Here is a 19,970-nt window from a genome sequence, read left to right as displayed (position 1 = left end):
CTGGGCGGTGGTTGCTCGTGGCTTTAATCCCAGCACTGGGAAGGCAGAGGCAGGCGGATCTCTGTGAGTTCGAGACCAGCCTGGTCTACAAGAGCTAGTTCCAGGACAGGAAAAAAAAAAAGAGGTCGGGCGGTGGTGGTGCACGCCTTTAATCCCAGCACTTGGGAGGCAGAGGCAGGAGGATCTCTGTGAGTTCGAGACCAGCCTGGTCTACAAGAGCTAGTTCCGGGACAGGCTCCAAAACCACAGAGAAACCCTGTCTCGAAAAACCAAAAAAAAAGAAAAAAAAAAGAGAAAAAAAAAAACCAAACAAAATCTTTGGCTTGTAAAATATTTATTTATAGAGAAGCAAAAGGTTCAATTAAATCACTTCTAAATCTATGCAACAAAAATATGGGAAATATTTACATCATAAACCTGGATCTCAGCACCCCACCTCCAGCCCTTTAAAATATTACAGCTGCAAGCACCATTGACTGCTCGGTAAGGAAGTAAGGCTTATTATCCTTATTAGGGAAGGTGATGGAGAAGGAGGAAGTAAGTCTTCAGATCTTTTCTGGCCAGGTTTCAGAACTACTCAGACTTGTAGTTCCAGGCTAACAGAGCAGGCTGCCTTCACCCACTGGATTAGCTGGCACTCACTCCGGATTGCTCGAGTCCTTCCGTTTGTCTAACCAAGTACTCAGCACCTATAGGGGCAAGGCCAGACACAAACCAAGAACCTTAAAGCCACATAGGAAATGTGCAATTTCACCTATTTTTTTTAAAGATTTATTTATTAAGCATACAATGTACTGCTGGCAAGGAAGGCACCAGGTCTCATTACAGATGGTTGTGAGCCACCATGTGGTTGCTGGGAATTGAACTCGGGACCTCTGGAAGAGCAGCCAGTGCTCTTACCCTCTGAGCCATCTCTCCAGCCCCCTCATCTATTTTTTTGTTGTTGTTGTTTTTTCGAGTCAGGGTTTCTCTGTAGCTTTGGAGCCTGTCCTGGAACTCCCTTTGTAGACCAGGCTGGCCTCGAACTCACAGAGATCCACCTGCCTCTGCCTCCTGAGTGCTGGGATTACAGGCGTGCGCCACCACCGCCCGGCCCTCATCTATTTTTTTAAACGTATAAAAATAATGCTTTTAATCCCAGCACTCGGGAGGCAGAGGCAGGCGGATCTCTGTGAGTTCAAGACCAGCCTGGTCTACAAGAGCTAGTTCCAGGACAGGCTCCAAAGCCACAGAGAAACCCTGTCTCGAAAAACCAAAAAAAAAAAAAAAAAAGCATAAAAATATTAATTTTAATGATAAAACTGAAAAACTGAAAAAGATTCATGTAGTGATATTAAGAATTTGATTGTATGCTAAATAACTTCAATTTTTTGATAACCCATTAATTTAATAATTTCATCTATTTTATAGGCAAAAATCCCCATCTATTTTATCATTAAAGTGCGATGCTTCCCCAAAGAGAAATCCTTACGTCTCCTTGACCTTACTATGCCTATCCCCCAAAGGCGGCAACTATTCATGTACATTATTTGCTAATGGACATGAGTTACATTACAGCAGCTGTAGCAACCAGGACATGGACAGTGGACCCAGCACTTGACTTGCTTTTAAGTTTTACAACTTGGGCCTTTGAAAGCAGAAGTTCCCATTACTTGCTCAGTCCCTGCTGTCTTGCTCCTGATCTTCCCAGATAACCTCTTGCCAGTGCTAAATCTGGACCTTCTAAGACAGGGTTTACCAATCCTGAGGGTCCTTCAGTCATCTCTGAACACAAGGTCACTCACTCCACATCATCTCTAGTCTCACAGGCTTCTTGCATCCGATTCCAGAAACTCCATTCCCCGTTCTTATGGCACTGTCTGCCACAGTACCTGCATCTGCTCTAAGACCTCACGCTGCATCTCCACGGCCATATGGTAGATGTGATGGTCAGAGTCATTGTACATCACAGCATTTTGGAACATCAGCATCAGGTCCCGCTGGAACTCAGCCATGGTGTGAATGCGTCCCTTGGACAGATTCCTCTTCAGGGTTGTTAAGTCCATGGGTCTGCAGGAGCAAGAGGAAATCAGTCCTAATGTGTAAGAGCTAATGAACCGGAAGCTGAGACGGGGGAATTATCATGACTTTGAGTTACAAGATAGCAAGAGTAAGACTCTCTCAAAATAGACAGACAGACAGACAAAAAATGTGGTGTCTGTAACAAGCTCTTTGAGAATTTGTCTTTACTTGTTGTTTTGTCAATGGGGCATAAGCGAGGGTCATCTGGGAAGAGGGATCCTCAACTGAGAAAATGTCTCTGTTAGACTGCTCTGTGGGCATGACTGGAGCATTTTTTTTAAATTAATGATGGATGTGGGAGGTCCCAGTCGACTGTGGGTGGTGCCACTCCTGGGAAGATGGCCCTGAGTTCTGTAAGTAAGCTGAGCAAGCCAGGAGGAGCCAGCCAGTAAGAAGCATCCCTCCGTGGTGGCCTCTGCCTCCAAGTTCCTGCCTCCAAGTTCCTGACTTGAATTCCCATCCTGATTTCCCTGGATGATAGAAAAAACCTGGAATATGGAATAAACCCTTTTCTCCCAAGTTGCTTTTGGTCATGGTGTTTATCACAGCAATGGAAAGCAAACTACAAGAGAGGCAATCATAACAATTTTCATAAAATAATAAAGCAGTAGCTGCAGATACTGATCCCTTATAAAGGCCAAGCAAGCACTACGTTGAGCACATTCTACGGTAAATTACACACAGTGTAGGTATTACTTGTCAGCAGCAGCAGCATTTTGGAGGCACTGGGTGTTGAACCCATGGCAGTGGTTTTCAACCTGTGTGTCAAGATGCTTTGGGAGTCGAACAACCCTCTCACATGGGTTGAATATCAGATATTCACATTATGATTCATAACAGTAAGCCAAATTACAGTTAAGAAGTAGCAACAAAATAATTTTATGATTGGGGGTCACCACAGCATGAGGAACTGTATTAAAGAGTTGCGGCATTAGGAAGGTTGAGAACCACTGACCTAGGTGGAGCCTTTCACATATTAGGTAAGCACCCTCCCATTAAGCCTTTATCCCAGCCCTTCTTTTGCCTTTTAGAGACAAGATCTTATGAAACTGCCACGCAGGCCTTGAACTCGCTGTCTTCCCGCACTGTGTCAGGGAGTGAGAACTGCCGACTTGCTGACACAAGGCCCACTGTTACTACTGTTTTTAATGTACCATTTTATTGGACACAGTGAGATACCTTTCATCCAACATTTGAGAGGCAGAGGCAGAAGGTCTGTCTGCCTTCCCATTGCTTATGCTGGCCTTCAACTGGTGATAATCCTGCCTCACTTTCCAGAGTAAAGATAGGGACATATGCTTTCCATTAGACAGATGAAGAAACTGAGGTCTGAAGAGATTACATGCTGTTTTTTTCTGGCTGTAACCATGGCAGTGCCAAAGAGAAGGAAAAGGAGGCTCCTACTGTGCCAGAAACCCTTAGTTGAAAAAGAGAAGAGATCTCAAGAGTTTGAAGGAAATGTCCCCAGATGCTGCCCCAGAAGACAAAGAGGACGCTTACTGTGGAAGAGCATGCACTACCACAAGGAACCCAGATGTACAGAACCCTTGCTCCTAAGAATCCCAGGCGTCAACATTGTGGTTTGAATGTGAAATTCTCCTAGTCCACGCATTTGAACAATGGGCCTCATTGTTGAGGGAGCTGCTTGAGAAGGTGTAGAACCTTTAGAAGGCAGAGCCCTGCTGGGAAGAAGTGCACACGCTCCCTGTTCGCGCTCTCTCTGCTTCCTGTGTTGCTGCCATCATGTTTTCCCTGACTGTATCTTACTGACACTGTAAGCCAAAATAAGCCCTTCACCTGGTAAGTTTCCTTTCCGTTGGTTGGTTGCTTTTTTGAGACAAGATCTCTCAAAATGGCCCTGGCTGTCCTGGAAACCTGTGTAGACCAGGCTGGCCAGAACTCAGAGATCTACTTGCTTCTGCTCCTCTGAGTTTACCATCACACCCAGGTCTAAGTTGATCTTTTGTTTGTTTTGGTTTTTTGAGACAGGGTTTCTCTGTTTAACAGTCCTGGCTGTTCTGAAACTGCTCTGTAGACCAGGCTAGTCTCAAACTCACAGAGATCCACCCACCTCTGCTTCCCAAGTGCTGGGATTGAAGGTGTATGCCACCACCACCCAGCTAAATTGACTTTTTTTCCAGAGTATTTTTTATCACAGCAACAGAAAGTAGCTAAGACAGAAACCGGCACCAGGAGTCGGGCAGTTTCTATAAGCCTGACTATAAGGTTCTTAGGTCTTTGAAACTAATTAGGAAATGAAAAAATACTTTGAAATTTGGGCTAGGAAGGCCTTTAAATGTGGTAAGAAGAGCTTTATAGGCTCTTCTGGTAGGAGTCTGTAAGACAAGCAGAGAAACATGCAGACTGGAGAGGCTTGGTTCATGAAGATTCATTCAGAGAAGAGCAGGGATTCTATTGGGAACCGCAATGAAGGCCATTCAGGTTTTATTCCGGCAAGGAATTTGGCTATATTCTGCCAATTCTAGGCACGTGAGAGAGGCTGAATTAAAAAGTCATGGACTAATTTGTTTGGCAGAGGAAATTTCAAGGCAGGAAAACATGAGGCTCTTTATTGCTCACTGCTTTCATCCATGTCTGCAGTGAGAGGAGTAGAAAAGAGAAAACCGTGAAGTCTGGCAAGGAAGGGTGCACAAGATCAGAGCTGTGAACGAGGAGAGAGCAGGCCATAAACACATCTAATTGATAAAGAGATGAGTGCCATTAAAGAGAAACCTCTTATCTGCACTGAGATGACAAGGTGTCGCGGAGCTGCAGCAATGACTGAGCTGCCCTTGTGTGAAGCTGTGAAGATGACCTTAGGACCATGACATCTCTACTGAACATAGATTTAGACATGGGATGGAGTTGGCCCAAGAGAGAATCTATGTGTGTTCTATATAACAGCAGAACTTTTCGAGCCCAGATGAACACTACAGCACCAGGTGCTAAACAGCTGCAGGATTTGGCGTTTGCCCTACTGGATTCCAGGCTGGCTTTGGTCCAAATTTCCCTTGCTATGCCCCATTCGTCCCTTTTAAATTAGGAATGTACACCCTGTGTCATTGTAGACTGGAAGAATATGATTCATTTTTTATTTACCGGGGTCACAATTAGGAGAGGGGCTGACAAGATGGCTCAGCAGGTAAATGAACAAACTTGCTGTGCAGGCCCGACACCCTGAGTTCATTCCTGAAGCCCATGGTGGAAGGAGAGAACGGGCTGCTGAAAGTTATGCACTGAACTCCTGTAGCACACATACGAATATTATTTTAAAAATAACATTTTTAAAAAATTAAAAACTTAAATCTTAAAAAAAAATGGGGGGGGGTGGAGAGATGGCTCAGAGGTTTAAGAGCACTGGCTGCTTTTCCAGAGGTTCTGAGTTCAATTCCCAGCAACCACATGATGGCTCACAGCCATCTATAATTTGATCTGGTTCCTTCTTCTGGCATGCAGACTGAACACTGTATAAATAATTAAAAATAATTAAAAACTAGGTGTGGTGCACATACTTTTAATCCTAGCACTCAGGAGGCAATCAGATCTCTAGAGTTCAAGGCCAGCCTAGACTATGTAGCAAGTTCCAGGCTGGTTAGAGCCCTACAGTAAAACTATGTCTTAAACAAACAAACAAACAAATTAGAAAAGACCTGGCCCTGGGCTTTAGATATTTTAGACGGAGATTTTTAAACTTTTGAAATATTGGCACTGTTAAGGACTATGGGGATTTCTAAAGTTGGACTGAATGTATTCAGATGACAGATTTATTAGAAGGATAAACTAAGTTAGCCCCATGAACTTTTGGGAACAGGAACTGAATGGTGGCACTGCTTGGAAAAATTATGGAACTTTTTTTTCTGTTTTATTTTGTTTTTTTGAGACAAGGTTTCTCTGTGTAGATCTGGCTGCCCTGGAACTCACTCTGTAAACCAAGTTGTCCTCGAACTCACAGAGATCCGCCTGCCTCCGCCTCCCGAGTGCTGGGATTAAAGGCATGCGCCACCACCTCCCAGCTCCCTCTCTGCTTAAGTATAGATACAATATGAGCATCCAGCTTTTTGTTCCTACGATCACGCCTTCTTTGCCTGTCTTCCATTTCACAATGGGCTATAAACATCTGAAACTGAAAGCAGAAACAAGCCCTTTATCTTTTAAGTTGCTTTCGATATTATCCAGGGTATTTTATCACAGCAATGGAAAGGTAACTAAAAGGGCCAGAAAAATGGCTTAGTGTGTGGAAGGGTTTGCCATCAGAGCTGATGGCCTGAGTTCAATGTCCAGGACCCACACTGAGATAAATGGGAAACAAAATTTAAAACAAAAAAAATAACAGTAATAGCAGCTGTAACTGCAGTACTCAGGAGGTAGAGGCGGAAGACTTGAGAGTTCAAGATCATCTGCAGCTAAGTTTGAGACCATCATGGGGTACATGAGATTGTCTCAAAAACCAGTGGTCTCAGCTAAGAGAGAAGCAGAAATTGGAAGATCACTTGAACCCACAAGTTAAAAACCAATTTAGGTATTGTTGGGGCAGGGAACAGAAAGCATATCCAAAAACAATTTTTTTAAGCCAAGCTGGTTTATATTGGCTGTGGGATATATCTTGAGTTTGTGAGTACTGGAAATAAGATAGTCTAATAGATGGGAAATAAAGAATGAAAAGACAGATACAAAAGCAACCGAGGGCCTGGTGTAGTGTCTCAGGCCTGTAATCCTAGCACTTCAGAGGTGGAAGCAGGAGGATTAGGAATTCAAGGTGAGCTCCAACCATTTGAGACCATCCTGAGCTACTGCAACCCACAGAACAAAACGAACAAAAAGAAAACAATGAGTCAGACTAGCAATGTTGCACAGCTGGTAGAGGCTTGCCCAGCATGCTCTAAGCCCTGGGTTTAATCTTCAGCGCCACAAAAAATGGGCATGGCAGTGCATACTTGTGACTCCAGAATTTGGAAATTGGAGTCAGGAGGATAAGAAATAAGAAGTTCAAGGCCATCCTCAGCTATCTAGCCAGTTTAAAGTTAGCCTGGGCTGCGTGAGACCTGTCTCAAACAATAACAAAGCAACCAGCCACGCTCTTGGCCCCTTTCCTACTGACCTTTTCACCACATCCTTGTATCCCGGGGCCTGCTTTTCTGACACAGGCTTCAGAAATGGACTGCTGAACCTGTTAAGATATAAACCCAAAGAGGATAAAGAAACCCTGGGGAACCACTCCAAAGGAGAATGATGGGCTAATGACAAGAATACTTAGAACTACAGAGTAAATGAGGTCATAGCACTAAGGAAGCTGGAACAGGAGGGTCACCAAGAGCTGAAGGCCTGTCTCAACTACTTATGGAGTTCTAGTACTAGGCCAGCTAGGCTACAAAGCAAAAACAAACAGCATATTATATATACTTTTTGAGACAGGGTTTCTCTGTGTAGCTTTGGAGCCTGTCCTGGAACTCACTCTATAGACCAGGCTGGCCTCGAACTCACAGAGATCCGCCTGCCTCTGTCTCCCAAGTGCTGGGATTAAAGGTGTGCACCACCACTGCCCAGGAGCGTATTACTTCTTGTTGACGTCCCTAAACAGCAAGAATGTGGGGAGGGGGACCCAACCTGTAAAATATTTTAACTATTATCATAATCTCTTTTAGTTAAAGGCTCAAAATTTGCTCAAGGTTTCCAAGACCCTGATTTTTTTCTTTCCCTTTTAAAAGTATTTCTTTTCATTTTATGTGGATAAATGTTTTGCCTCCATGTATATACGTGCATCACATGTGTGCAGTGCCCACAGATCCAGGATAGGGCACCTGAAGCCTGGAACCTGAGTTAGAGATGGCTGTGAACCACTGTGTGGGCACTGGGAACCGAACCCTTGTCCTCTGCAAAGGCAGCACATGTTCTTACTTGTTGAGCTATCTCTCCAACCTTTTGTTTGTTTTGAGGCAGGGTGTCACATAGCTCAGGCTAGCCTCAAACTTGCTATACCGCTAAGGATAAATGTATATTTCTGCTTCTCCTGCCTTGATGGGTGTGTACCACCAGACTTGACAAGCATATGCAACACTAGAACTTCATGTATGCATTCTACCTAGGAAGCCTTACCCACAGCTCTGAGGACCTGTTATTGTGGAAAGGAAGATCCACCATATGGGAAGGAGGCACATATATTTGAAGTGCATGTATTGGGAATGAATTCCTAAGGGCAATTCAAATAGCACAGCATGACTCCTTAGAGACTAATAAAGCAGATATAGGTCTCACCCATGGCTTCGTTCTTAGTTTGGGGGACTCTTTGTTTTGTTTTGTAGCTCAGGCCTATCTCAAGCTAGGGTGCCCTTCAACTTGTGATCACCTTGCTTCCATCTCCTTAAGCTGGGATGACAGGCATGTTAGGTCCTGGCCAGTGTTCGCTATGTTCAGATGAGACCTAGGATGTCACATGTGCTGGGCAGGCACATCAGCAGCTGAAGTCACAGACCTGCACCCCCACTCCAACCATGACTTGCAGGATGAACATATCCCCTTCCATGTGCATATCCAAGCATGTCCTTTGGTTTTGGAGATAATCTCATATTGGAAACCTACCTGTGACTGGCAATCATCTTCCAGACTTGCAAAAGAGTCTTCTTAAATAGGGAATGATCCTGAATAGGGTCACCTTGGCTTAGGTCACTCCTACAGGATACATGACAGAAAAGAGACAGTCGCTTCATAAGTAGTCCTGTGTCTCACTAGGTGGATAACGAGGCTTTCCCAAGGTATAGCGCTCCTAATTAAACATCTGAAGGGCTATAATAGCATAGTCATGACAATGTACTTAATAGTAAAAATATAGTAAACTATATTTTTTAACATCCTTTCTTTTATGTGTCTCTGTGTGTGCCTGTGTGAGTTTGTGTGCATCAAGAATGAACTGGTGCCTGTAGAGGCCAGAGGGCATAGGGTGCCCTTAGTACTGGAATTACAGGTGGTTGTGAGTTGCCTAATATGGGCACTGGGAACTGAACCCAGGTCCTCTACAAAAGCAGTAAGGGCTCTTAACTGCTGCATCATCTCTCTCCAGCACAATGAACTGTGTCACTACTGCCCCACGAAGTGGTTAGCTTTGTCTTGCATTCTCCTTTTTTCTCTTGCGATAGGGTTTCGTGTAGACCAGCTGGCTTTGAACTAGCTATGCAACCGAAGATGAACTCCTGATTCTCCTTCCTTCTTCACATCCCAGAACACTTGAATTATAGGCCTGTGCCACCATGCTGAGTAAGTGGGCTGTCTTATAAAGTCTACTGCAAATCTGAAACTGCTTGTGCCTTTTTTCCCTTTTTCCCTCTTTCCCCCCACCCTGATGTTTGGAGACTATTCTGAAAATCTATGTTTATCTCAAGACGGCTTTAAACTGTTAACCTTCAGCTTCCCAAATGCTGGGATTACAGGTGCTTGCCATGCTCCCTTGAGCCTTATCTACTTCTGCTGGTTGGCACTTGTGATTCTACAGAACTGTGCTATGAAATAGTTTGAAGTGGCTTGATGGTGCACACCTATAACCCAGTACTTTGAAAGCAGAAGAAGATAGAGGTTCAAGGCTACATAATGAGTTGGAGGCCAATCTGGGCTACATAGGACTCCACTTCAAAAAAAAAGTTTTTGTTCAGTGTTCTTTCCTAAGCACCTATAACCACAGGAAACATAGTAGATACTATTAATTTGTTCCTCACATATCAAAGAATTCTGTTATGTTTCATTTGAACGTTTGATATTTAATTATTTTTCTCTTTCACTCTCCCCTGTATGCCTCATTAGGGGTAGCCAAGTTTAGCAGCCTGAAAGCCCACTCTTTGGGCTATACACATACCGCCCCTTTTCTAGGAATATGCCTAGCAGCCTAAGACCCTTACCTGAGCACACTATGCATACACGTGTACTCCTCTCTGAACAATGTCCTAGGAACCTGTTGGCAGCTGGGGATCCCTTCCTGGACCAGGCTGCACACTTTACACAGGAGAAATATGGTATTCCCTTTAGCAGCCTCTTGATAATGGCCGCCCTCCGCTTTCCATTTTAACATTCAGAAGTGGGCCCATCTGCCCTAGACTGGTTCTGGATGCAAACTGTGTCTCCAAACTGAACGTTTTCTTTTTGTCTCCCTGTTTTGGAGACTAAGCCCTCCTGCCTGCTCGTCAGTATCCCTCAGCCTCCTTCCCACAGCGATCTCAGTTGTTCTAGCTTTTTCCCTAGTTTTTTCTATAGCCTGCATGTGCACTTGTGTGTGTGTGTGTGTGTGCTAGCGTGCGCACACAGGTGGGTACCAAGGTACACTTATACAAATGGAGATCAGAGGACAACTTGAAAGAGCTGGTTCTCTTCTTCCACCATGTGCAACTCAAGTCATCAAGTTGGCCAATAGTGTCTTTACACACTGAGCCCTCCCTCTGACCTCAGTTTTCATTTTTTGTTTGTTTTCTGGTACTAGTGCTTCTTGTTGGCTGGACAAGCAAGTACTCTACTATTAGACTATATCCTTAGCTATCATAATCTTAAAACAAATAGCTACTATAGATTCCTTTCTCCTCATGATACTTCCTGTCCTCGACTAAATTGTCTTTCTTTGCTTTTCTTTTGAGATACAACAGTTCAATACTTTATCTCACTTATAATTTCCCCAGTTGTAAAGCTTTCTGTTGAACCAGGCAATGGTGGCACAACCTTTAAGCGCAGCACTTGGGAGTCAGAGGCAGGTGGATCTCTGAGTTTGAGGTCAGCCTGGTCTACAGAGCAAGCTCCAGGATTGCCAGGGCTACACAGAGAAACCTTGTCAAAAAAAAAAAAAAAAAAAAAAAACAAAGAGAGAGAGAGAGAGAGAGAAAAGAAAGGAAGGAAGAAAAGCTTTCTGCCCGCAAAGTATGTTATGTTACATGTTCTACATCACACACTGTATTTATTCCTCAACATTCTCTCAGTTAGACACAGTGGCACATCTGCAGATCTAGCGCTTGGGAGACAGAAACTGGAAGATCAAAAGTTCATCATCCTTGACTACAGAGAAAACTCAAGACCAGCCTGGGCTACATGAGAGCCTGTCACATGAAAAAAAAATGATTTTCATATTCTTATTTTGCATCGTGTACTAGAGGGCATAAATCCATTGAAACTACACTCCTATCTGTTCAATTTTAATACCTCCTCATAACTATTTATTTTCATTATGTAATATTTTCCCTAGATCTAGAGTCAATTTTTAGATTATTTTATTTTTACTTGATGTGTATAAATATTTTGACTGTATGTACGTATGTGTACTATGTGTGTACCTGGTAGCCATGGAGGAGGTCAGAAGAGGTCACTGGGTGCCCTGAAACTGGAGTTACATCATGTGGGTGTTGGGAACCAAACCCTAGTCCTCTACAAGAGCAGCTAGTATTTCTAACTGCTGGTCCATCTCTCCAGGCACTTTAAATTCATTTATTTACTTATTCATTGAGATATGGTCTCACTATGTATCCCTGGCTGGCTCATAACTTGCTGTGTAGACCAGGCTGGCCTTGAACTCACAGAGATCCACCTGTCTCTGTATCCCGAGTGCTGGGATTAAAGGCACATGCCGCCATACCTGGCCTTACCTGGATCTAAATCACATACCATCATATAATTTTACTATGATCTTTACTCAACTTATCCTTAGATGCTATTATTTTACAGAACCCTATCCAAGCAAGACATTTAAAGCACAAAACAAATTTCTTTTCTTTTTTCCTATTTTATTTATTTTTTAAGAATTTATTTTTGTTTTGTAATTCTGTGTGTTTCTGTGTACATGAGTGCAGTGCCGGAGGAGGCCAGAAGAGAGTATCAGATTCCCTGGAGCTGAGTTACAGATGGTTGTGAGCCTCCGGATATGGGTGCTGGGAAACGAACTTGGGTCTTCTGCAAGAGTAGCAAGTGTTCTTAACTGCTGAGCCATCTCTCCAGCCATTCCTATTTTATTTAATGTTTTTATTAGCATATATTAATTATACATAATAATGGATTTCATTACATTTTTATACATGCACATTAATATATTTAGATCATATTCACCACCACCCCCTTACCATCTCTTGTCCCATTAGTCCCTTTCCTTCTCCCAGTTAGCCTCTCTTCTCCTTCCCTGTCTCTGTGTATGTCCCAGTGAGTGTCATTAGGTTTGTTTACGGGAGGTTGGTTTGTAATAGCATCTGTGTCTTAAGTTTCTGATCACTCAGACTAAACAACAGCTCTTTTGCACTAGGTTGTAGAACTTCATTTCTACATCCTCACAGTAAGTATTTAATGTATGCACTATATGTACTGTGGTAGGTTTTGTAACCTCATAATTAACCAACTATGCACATTTTAAGAATCTCTGTCTTATGTTTATTTTACCTCTATAGAGACAAATACCAAGTAACATAAATGAGAGCAAAAGCAAGGGAGTGGGTGTACAGTGTAGTAGACCAGACCCCAGGTCTGTTTCTCTCGTCCCTGTCAATACAGACTACAGACTGAGATAGAGAAGAAGAGCCTGGTGAACACCGGTTCTGTCTGATCTTGTTTTCCAGTGCTAAAACACAAGGCCTTGAGTATACTGGCAGAGTTCTATCAGTGCACTCTGCCTTTGGGATCTACCTCTACCTTCCCCGCACCCCAGGGACTGTTGTTGTTGTTGTTTGACAGAGAGCTTCACTTTGTAGAGAGACTGGAAGTTATTAGGTCAACCAGGGAACTCAAGAGTTCTGGGATTATAGATGTGAGGCACCAAGCTCAGTTTTGTTTTTTTTTTTTTTTTTTTTTGGTTTTTCGAGACAGGGTTTCTCTGTGGCTTTGGAGCCTGTCCTGGAACTAGCTCTTGTAGACCAGGCTGGTCTCGAACTCACAGAGATCCACCTGCCTCTGCCTCCCGAGTGCTGGGATTAAAGGCTTGCGCCACCACCGCCCGGCCCAAGCTCAGTTTTTTAAATGGGTTTTAAACTTGTGCTTTAACATAAGAATTCAGCTTTCTATCCCCACTTAAGATAACTGGCCAAGCCTATAATCTCACTTAGGCAGAGACAGTAGGATCAGAAGTTTAAGATCACTCTCAGCTACATACAGAGTTCTAGGTCAGTCTGGGTTACATGAAACTCTGGTTCAACAACCAAATAAACAAAAAAATATATTTGATCAAGCAGACACCATCACCACTATTCTATTGCTTTCTTTTCTTTCTCCTGTCTCCTCTCTCCCTTACACCTTTCTTTTTTTCCCCTAAGATACAGAAGATATATACAATTTTCTCTGAATTTAAACATCCCATTTTGAAATGAAGTTCCTTGAAGATTCAGAAGTTGTCAGACATGTTGGCATATGCCTCTAATCCCAGCACTTGGGAGGCAAAGAAAGGTGGATCTCTGTGAGTTTCAGCCTGGTCTACATACCATGTTCTAGGACAGCCAGGTTTGATTCCTTATCTCAAAACAAGACACAACAAAGACAAGACTCAGGAAGTTCTAAAAGGACTTCCTTTTCAACTCATTAGGGGGCTCATTAAGATCAGGAAGCAAACAACTGGCAAGTCTCAGGAAGTCCCTGAAACTGAGAAGATTCACAAGCTCCTCCTCACCAAAGTTATATAAATAGTAAGGACTTCTAAGGAGACTCTCCCATCTACTGATCTGCCTACAAGTTATACAGAGAGATCTAAGGTTTCAGTTTTCATGAGATGTTACCCATGATGGGGTGGGCTTTCAGTGCTCCCTTTCAGACATCTCATTCTCCAATAAGTAGCCTCTCACCTATGTTCCTGTAAATTCTCCTAATAAACTCATTAATTCACTAAGTTGGACTCTGGTGATATCATTACTTTGGTCTCTGATCAGTTCCCTGTTGATGTAAGCAGATGTTTGTTTGAATTTCCCCAGTAGTGATGTCACACAAAAACAGATTCATCAGCCTCCTAGAATGCTAAGGTTAGCCTGCCTGTACCAACAAAGCGCGCTACTTTTTGCTTTCCAAAAAATAGTCTGAGGAGAACATGGTGAATATACCTGTAATCCTAGCACTCAGGAGTCAGAGGCTCGGGCCAACAAGAGCTGCCTAGTAAGATCATATTTCAAAATAAATATATGTGTAAAATATGGTCTTTAGTCCCTCAATTATCTATAAAAATAAGACAATTATATTAACAATTTCCCAAGACACATGCAAGATAAAGGGAGCACATAAACTTTCATCTTAAAGAGCTGGTCATGATGACTTAGATTTATAATCCTAGCACTTGGAAGGTAGAAATAGGAGGAGCAAGGTATCCTCAACTACATAGCTAATTTGAAGCTAGCCTGGGCTACATGAGACCCTGTCTTGGGGGAAAAAAAATTTTTAAAAATAAGTTTCTGGGCTGGAGAGATGGCTCAGTGGTTAAGAGCATTGTCTGCTCTTCCAAAGGTTCTGAGTTCAATTCCCAGCAACCAGATGGTGGCTCACAACCATCTGTAATGAGGTCTGGTGCCCTCTTCTGGACTGCAGACATACACACATAATAAATAAATAAAATGTAAAAAAAAAGATTTTAAAAATAGGTTTCTATAAAATTAATTTTGAGACATGGTTTTGCTCTGTAGCTCTGGCTGTCCTGGAACTCTCTAAGTAGCCCATGCTGACCTTGAACTTGCAGCAAACTTCCTACCTCAGCCTCCTTAGCTCTGAGAGCACAGGCATGTACTCCTGGCCCTGTTCCAGTAGTTTTTAAAAAGGTATATTTTGTATAATAGATCACTTAGCACCATTTCTTAAGTAAATTAAAGTAGCAATCATTGAGAAGGTTTATTTATGATTGATACTCTTTTTCCTTCTTTTTCACAGTGCTGGTTATTGAACCTAGGGCTTTTCATCTACTATGAGCTACATCCTCATCCACGAAGGCTTTCTTAATGTCAACAAAACAGGCTGTTGGTTGTTTTTAAGATTTATTTAATTTTATGTGCATTAGCGTTTTACTTGCACCATCTATATATTAGCACTGTATTTTCCACCTGTAACACCTTTCAAAACTTATAAAAATAATTCATTTCACAGTAACAAATTCAAGTAACTATAAAGAGAAGTAAGTAAAAGCGTGAATCCTAACAACCTTGGACGAAGGTATATGCTCAGAGTCCCAGCAGTGCTGGGGATCACCTTCGGTGCCTTGTGTGTGACACAGGCACTCTAGCATGCAGCCACACCCCAGCGCTGTACTTACAGTTGCGAGGAGTTGGGGCAGTTGTAAAGGATGTCCACCAGGGGAGTGTCCTGAGCGCTCGTGCCAGCATCATAGTCACCTGACCAGGGCTGCTTGTCCACATCCGAAGTATCCCCTTCACCCTGATCCTCCTCTTTTGAGTCCTGCCGAGCCTCCCCCTGGGAAACCCAAGAAGCACAGGAAACTTTAGAGATTGACTATCTGCATCATAACTTTACTTATACAGAATAAGTGAAGGCAGACCGTAAGGTGAGAAGAGGTCAATTCTATACAGTTACCAGAAAAATCAGAAAAGGATGACTTTGTTAGGCAGATCACTGAAGTTTTCAGTGATAATCTGTACAATTTTTAAATGCCCCAAAATGAAAATGTAAATTTAATTCTAAAGCTGATGTTGCCCTCTGTAGGGAAACATACAAACAAGCCAAACAACAACAAAAACAACCAAAAAAAAAAAACCTAACCTTTTACTGTATCACCTGTGGTCTTAAAGCTAGCTATTATAGCCAGCCAGATAATATTAACAAGGAGACTCCAAACTGACTGATTCTTTTTTTTTTTCTGACTGATTCTTTTAAAGCTAAAACAAACATTAGGATAAACATTGGCAAGTTCAGGAACACTGGGAAAGCTGAGTAAGAGGGTTCGGAGCAGGGTGTGAAACAGCACACTGGCTGTTAGCTCAGTAGAGGGTTTGACTGGCATGCTTCAGACTCTGGGTTCTATCCAGGAAAGAAAGAAATCAAAATAGGCCTCAGCCAGCTATAGTCAATTCCTGTGGATGGACACCTCCCTGAGGAGTACAAGTAGGGTACTTCCCCCACTAAACTTTCCAACCATAGGTAGACCCACGTTTAATGTATCTAGTTGTTACTAAATTATGGGGAAAGACATCTTCTGAGAAACCCCTGCCTATTCCAGACAAGAGACCGCCCCTACTGCCCCAGCATGGGCTATGAGGTTAAAATGGGAGATGAAGACTTTTTTTTTGTTGTTGTTTTTTTGAGACAGGGTTTCTCTGTGCTTTGGAGCCTGTTCTGGAACTAGCTCTTGTAGACCAGGCTGGTCTCGAACTCACAGAGATCCGCCTGCCTCTGCCTCCCGAGTGAGATGAAGACTTCTAAGGCCAGAAACTAGTGGCAACTGGTTGTTGCCACTGAGCTCAGACTTTCATTCTGAAAGGTGTATTTCCTGCTGCTGCTCTCCTTTCTGCTGAAAACAACCCTCTGACTCTGTTCTGCCTGTGTTTGGGGACATGCTCTCTGACTCTGTTCTGCCTGTGTTTGGGGGACATGCTCTCTGACTCTGTTCTGCCTGTGTTTGGGGGACATGCTCTCTGAGGACATAAGAACAGAGACAGCTGTGGCTGGGATCAAACAGGAGGAGGAAACTCCCATACATAATCTGCAACAATTTTTGTTTGTTTTGGTTTTTCGAAGACAGGGTTTCTCTGTGTATCCCTGGCTGTCCTGAAATTTGGTGTGTAAATCAGGCTGGCCTCAAACTCAAGAGATTCAACTGCTTCTGCATTCTGAGTGCTGAGATTAAAGTGTGCACCACCACCACCTGGCAATAACTACTTGTTATGAGCCACGCATTGTGCTTGACATGAGCTGACTTTTTATGTCACTGTTTTAGTTTTTGTTTATTGGTACACACATGTGCACACACACATGAACATACGTGGAGATCAAAGGACAACTTTCAGCAATCTGTTTTCCCCTTCCAGCATGTGTGTTCTAGGGACTGAATTTAGCTCGCCCCTAGCCCTGTTTTGGGTTTTAAAACAGGATGTCTTATAGCCCATGCTGGTTTGAAATTCATTGTATAGCCAAGGGTGGCCTTGAACTTCTGGTCCTCCTGCCTTAGCCTTCCAAGTGCTGGGATTACAGGGATGTGCTACAATGTCTGGCTGCATTCTTGCAATTAAATAAATCTCACCAAAAAAAAAAAATCTTTAAAGCAGAACACTAATCTGTTGGGAGCAGAGAAAACAGGGGTTCTAAATATCCAGTAACACACTAAGATCACATGGCTAAAACTGGTGCTGAAGTCAGACTTCGAACCCAGGAAGTTTACCTAACCCTGTGGAGTCCAGCTGTGTTGTAGCCACTCTGCTCCGCCTCCCTGTGTAACCAGGTGATTTAAGTTGTTTACCTCTTCACTCTCTGTGGGCAGCCCCTCTAGGGTATAATATCTGTGGGGGCTGGAGCTGCCTTTGGCTTTCCATATTCTCTCAGTAGCTTCTTTTCAGCCACTAAATCTAGCTTGGCTACAAGCTCTTCAGTCTGTCTGCAGGGCTCCTCTTTCACTTTGGTAGTTTCCATCTCCCTTCTCTCCTGTTGCCTGGTACCAACCAGATGAAGGACAACAGTTTCCCCTTGAGTCTCTGCTGCTAATGCACAATGGCTCCATTAAATAAGCTACCTGCAATCAAAGTTTATTATTAGATGCATAGGAACAGCAATGGAAACCAGCATCCATACATCAGTGATGCCACATGCTCATACTGTCAGTAGGACTAAGTCTAGGATGGCAAATAGATTTAACCCATTTAATCATTCAATTATTAAATGTTATCAAAGGCAGTGGGTCATAGTGAACATGTAGACATAATTCTTAGCTCTTTAAGATTATGGTATAATTTTTTATCTCAAGTGTCAATTGTGATTAATTGGGAATAGCTGCCTAGAAAACTTAAACTCTTTTTCTTTTATAGAAGTGGCAACATTTGAACTAGATACTTGCTGAACTTGATGTACATTCTCTTGAACATGTTCCTTTGCAGTTGCAGAAAAAATGTAAATTCACTGTTCCAATATGTTGGTCCTCAGCCCTTAACCAAGGTAATGACACGTGGACAACAAGGATATTCATGATAAGGCAACACTGAATATAAAAATTCTACTTCCTGGGCTGGAGAGATGGCTCAGTGGTTAAGAGCACTGGCTGCTCTTCCAGAGAACTCGAATTCAATTTCCAGCACCCACATGGCAGCTCACGACTGTAACTCCAGTTCCAGTGGATCTGATACCTTCACACCAATGTACATAAAATAAAATTAAATAGATTGTTAAAAAAATTCTACTTCTGAGCTGGAGAGATGGCTCAGAGGTTAAGAGCACTGATTGCTCTTCCTGAGGTCCTGAGTTCAATTCCCAGCAACCACATGGTGGCTCACAACCATCTGTAATGAGATCTGGTACCCTCTTCTGGCGAGTAAGCATACATGAAGATAGAACACTGTATACATAATAAAGATCTTTTAAAAAAATTCTACTTCCTAAGACCCAGGGGCCTAAAGACTGTGGATTTAGGACATTCAATTGCAAACTATATATTTGGCCATATTCTATATCAGCACCAGGTGCTGGGGGCATAATAACCAGCCACTGCCACAGTGGTACTTGTATTTTGTTTTTATTTTTTAAAGATTTATTTTTATTTACTGGGCATGGTGGTGCATGCTTTAGTCCCAGCACTTAGGAGACAGAAGCAGGCAGATCTGTTTCAGGCTAACCTGGTCTACATAGTGAGTTCCAGGCCAGCCAAAGTTACATAGTGAGACCCTGTCTTAAAGAAACATACATACATACAAAAAAATTAAATTTTATGTGTGTGTGTTTGTTTGTTTCTGAATACATGACACACATGCATGTGTGTGTCCTCAGAGGCCCAGAAGAGGGTATTGGATCCACTCCAACTGGAGTTACAGGCATTTGTGAGCTGCCTGATGTGGGTGCTGGGACCCAAACTTCAGTCCTCTGCAAGAGCCCACTGAGCCATCTCTTTAGTCCCAAGCCTTCATTTCAGTAAACAAGACTAACAGTAGTAGAAACATGCAAGGGTAACAAGCGTTCTGGTAAGAAGTTGGGTGGGCCAGGGCGGCGGCCCTGCAAATGTCAGCCCTTGGAAAGCTGAAGCTGAAGCCGGGTTTCTGGGCTAAGCAGCCAGATCTGATCTCAAAATGAGAGAAAAGAGAAGGTGAAAGGAAGCGAAGGGGAAAAGACAGTGAAAGGGGAAAAGAAAAAAAAAAAGGGGTGAAGTGTGATCTTTCCAGCTGTGGAAATAATAGCCTCACCATTACCTCAGAGAGGAAGTGAAGGAGGTTCTGGCTGTTGCCTTGCTCTCCCTCCTCCTGAGATTCTTCACTCTCGACATCTTCCACAAGGAACTCACTAGATTCTCTCTCTGGGATGCTTTCCTCTAGTTCCTCAGCCTCTACATCTGAATTCTCAGTTTCCCTCCAATTGCTCATATCAAGATCCAGACTGGAGTTCCAGGAGCTGAGGGCAGACCTGTACTTGTTGCTCAGTTCAGTGTTCTCAGGGCCATTGCGACCAGAGTTCATCCAGATCCACTTGCACCGCACCTGTAAACACACAGAAAAGATGCATTAACTCAAATAAAAACAAATTAATTCAAATCAACACTCCTAGTACACTGCTATGTTCCAAGTTCATAGAAAGGGTCTTGAAATTTCTTTCACTAGGAGGCACAAGAGCCAGCTAAACAAAGACATTAGATGAAAATTTATCTTTTGGATAAAAAATAGCTTGTTTAGATTACCCCATTTTCAAACTTGGATTTCCTACTGGACAAAAGTGGGGTGAAGAACTGGAGCACACCTGGCTTACAGACTGGCTCTATCACCAGACAGCATGGACTCAGCAAGGCAAAAACCTGAGGA

At 43.0% G+C, this 19,970-nt stretch overlaps 2 protein-coding genes across 4 annotated transcripts in view; one reads left to right on the top strand and one right to left on the bottom strand.

Annotated features, from left to right (window-relative positions):
- Nucleotides 1–19,970, top strand: part of Kif20a (kinesin family member 20A) — a 464,558-nt gene that overhangs the window by 409,766 nt on the left and 34,822 nt on the right. The window lies entirely within an intron of this gene.
- On the bottom strand, nucleotides 494–19,716 carry LOC142847865 (bromodomain-containing protein 8-like). 3 transcript variants are annotated; one of them, XM_075969026.1, is made up of 6 exons: nucleotides 19,368–19,716; nucleotides 15,281–15,438; nucleotides 8,638–8,727; nucleotides 7,160–7,228; nucleotides 1,872–2,049; nucleotides 494–689 (listed from the first exon to the last, which is right to left on the bottom strand). In XM_075969026.1, the coding sequence occupies exons 1-6, from the start codon at nucleotides 19,629–19,631 to the stop codon at nucleotides 639–641; spliced, it is 810 nt and encodes a 269-aa protein (XP_075825141.1). In that variant the 5' UTR covers nucleotides 19,632–19,716; the 3' UTR covers nucleotides 494–638. The 3 variants fall into 3 exon arrangements, with proteins under 3 accessions (XP_075825141.1, XP_075825142.1, XP_075825143.1); XM_075969027.1 differs by lacking the exon at nucleotides 7,160–7,228; XM_075969028.1 differs by lacking the exon at nucleotides 8,638–8,727.

This window comes from Microtus pennsylvanicus, chromosome 4 (assembly GCF_037038515.1).
Source record: "Microtus pennsylvanicus isolate mMicPen1 chromosome 4, mMicPen1.hap1, whole genome shotgun sequence".
Taxonomy (NCBI): domain Eukaryota; kingdom Metazoa; phylum Chordata; class Mammalia; order Rodentia; family Cricetidae; genus Microtus; species Microtus pennsylvanicus.
This window is presented reverse-complemented; position numbering and strand designations above follow the sequence as displayed.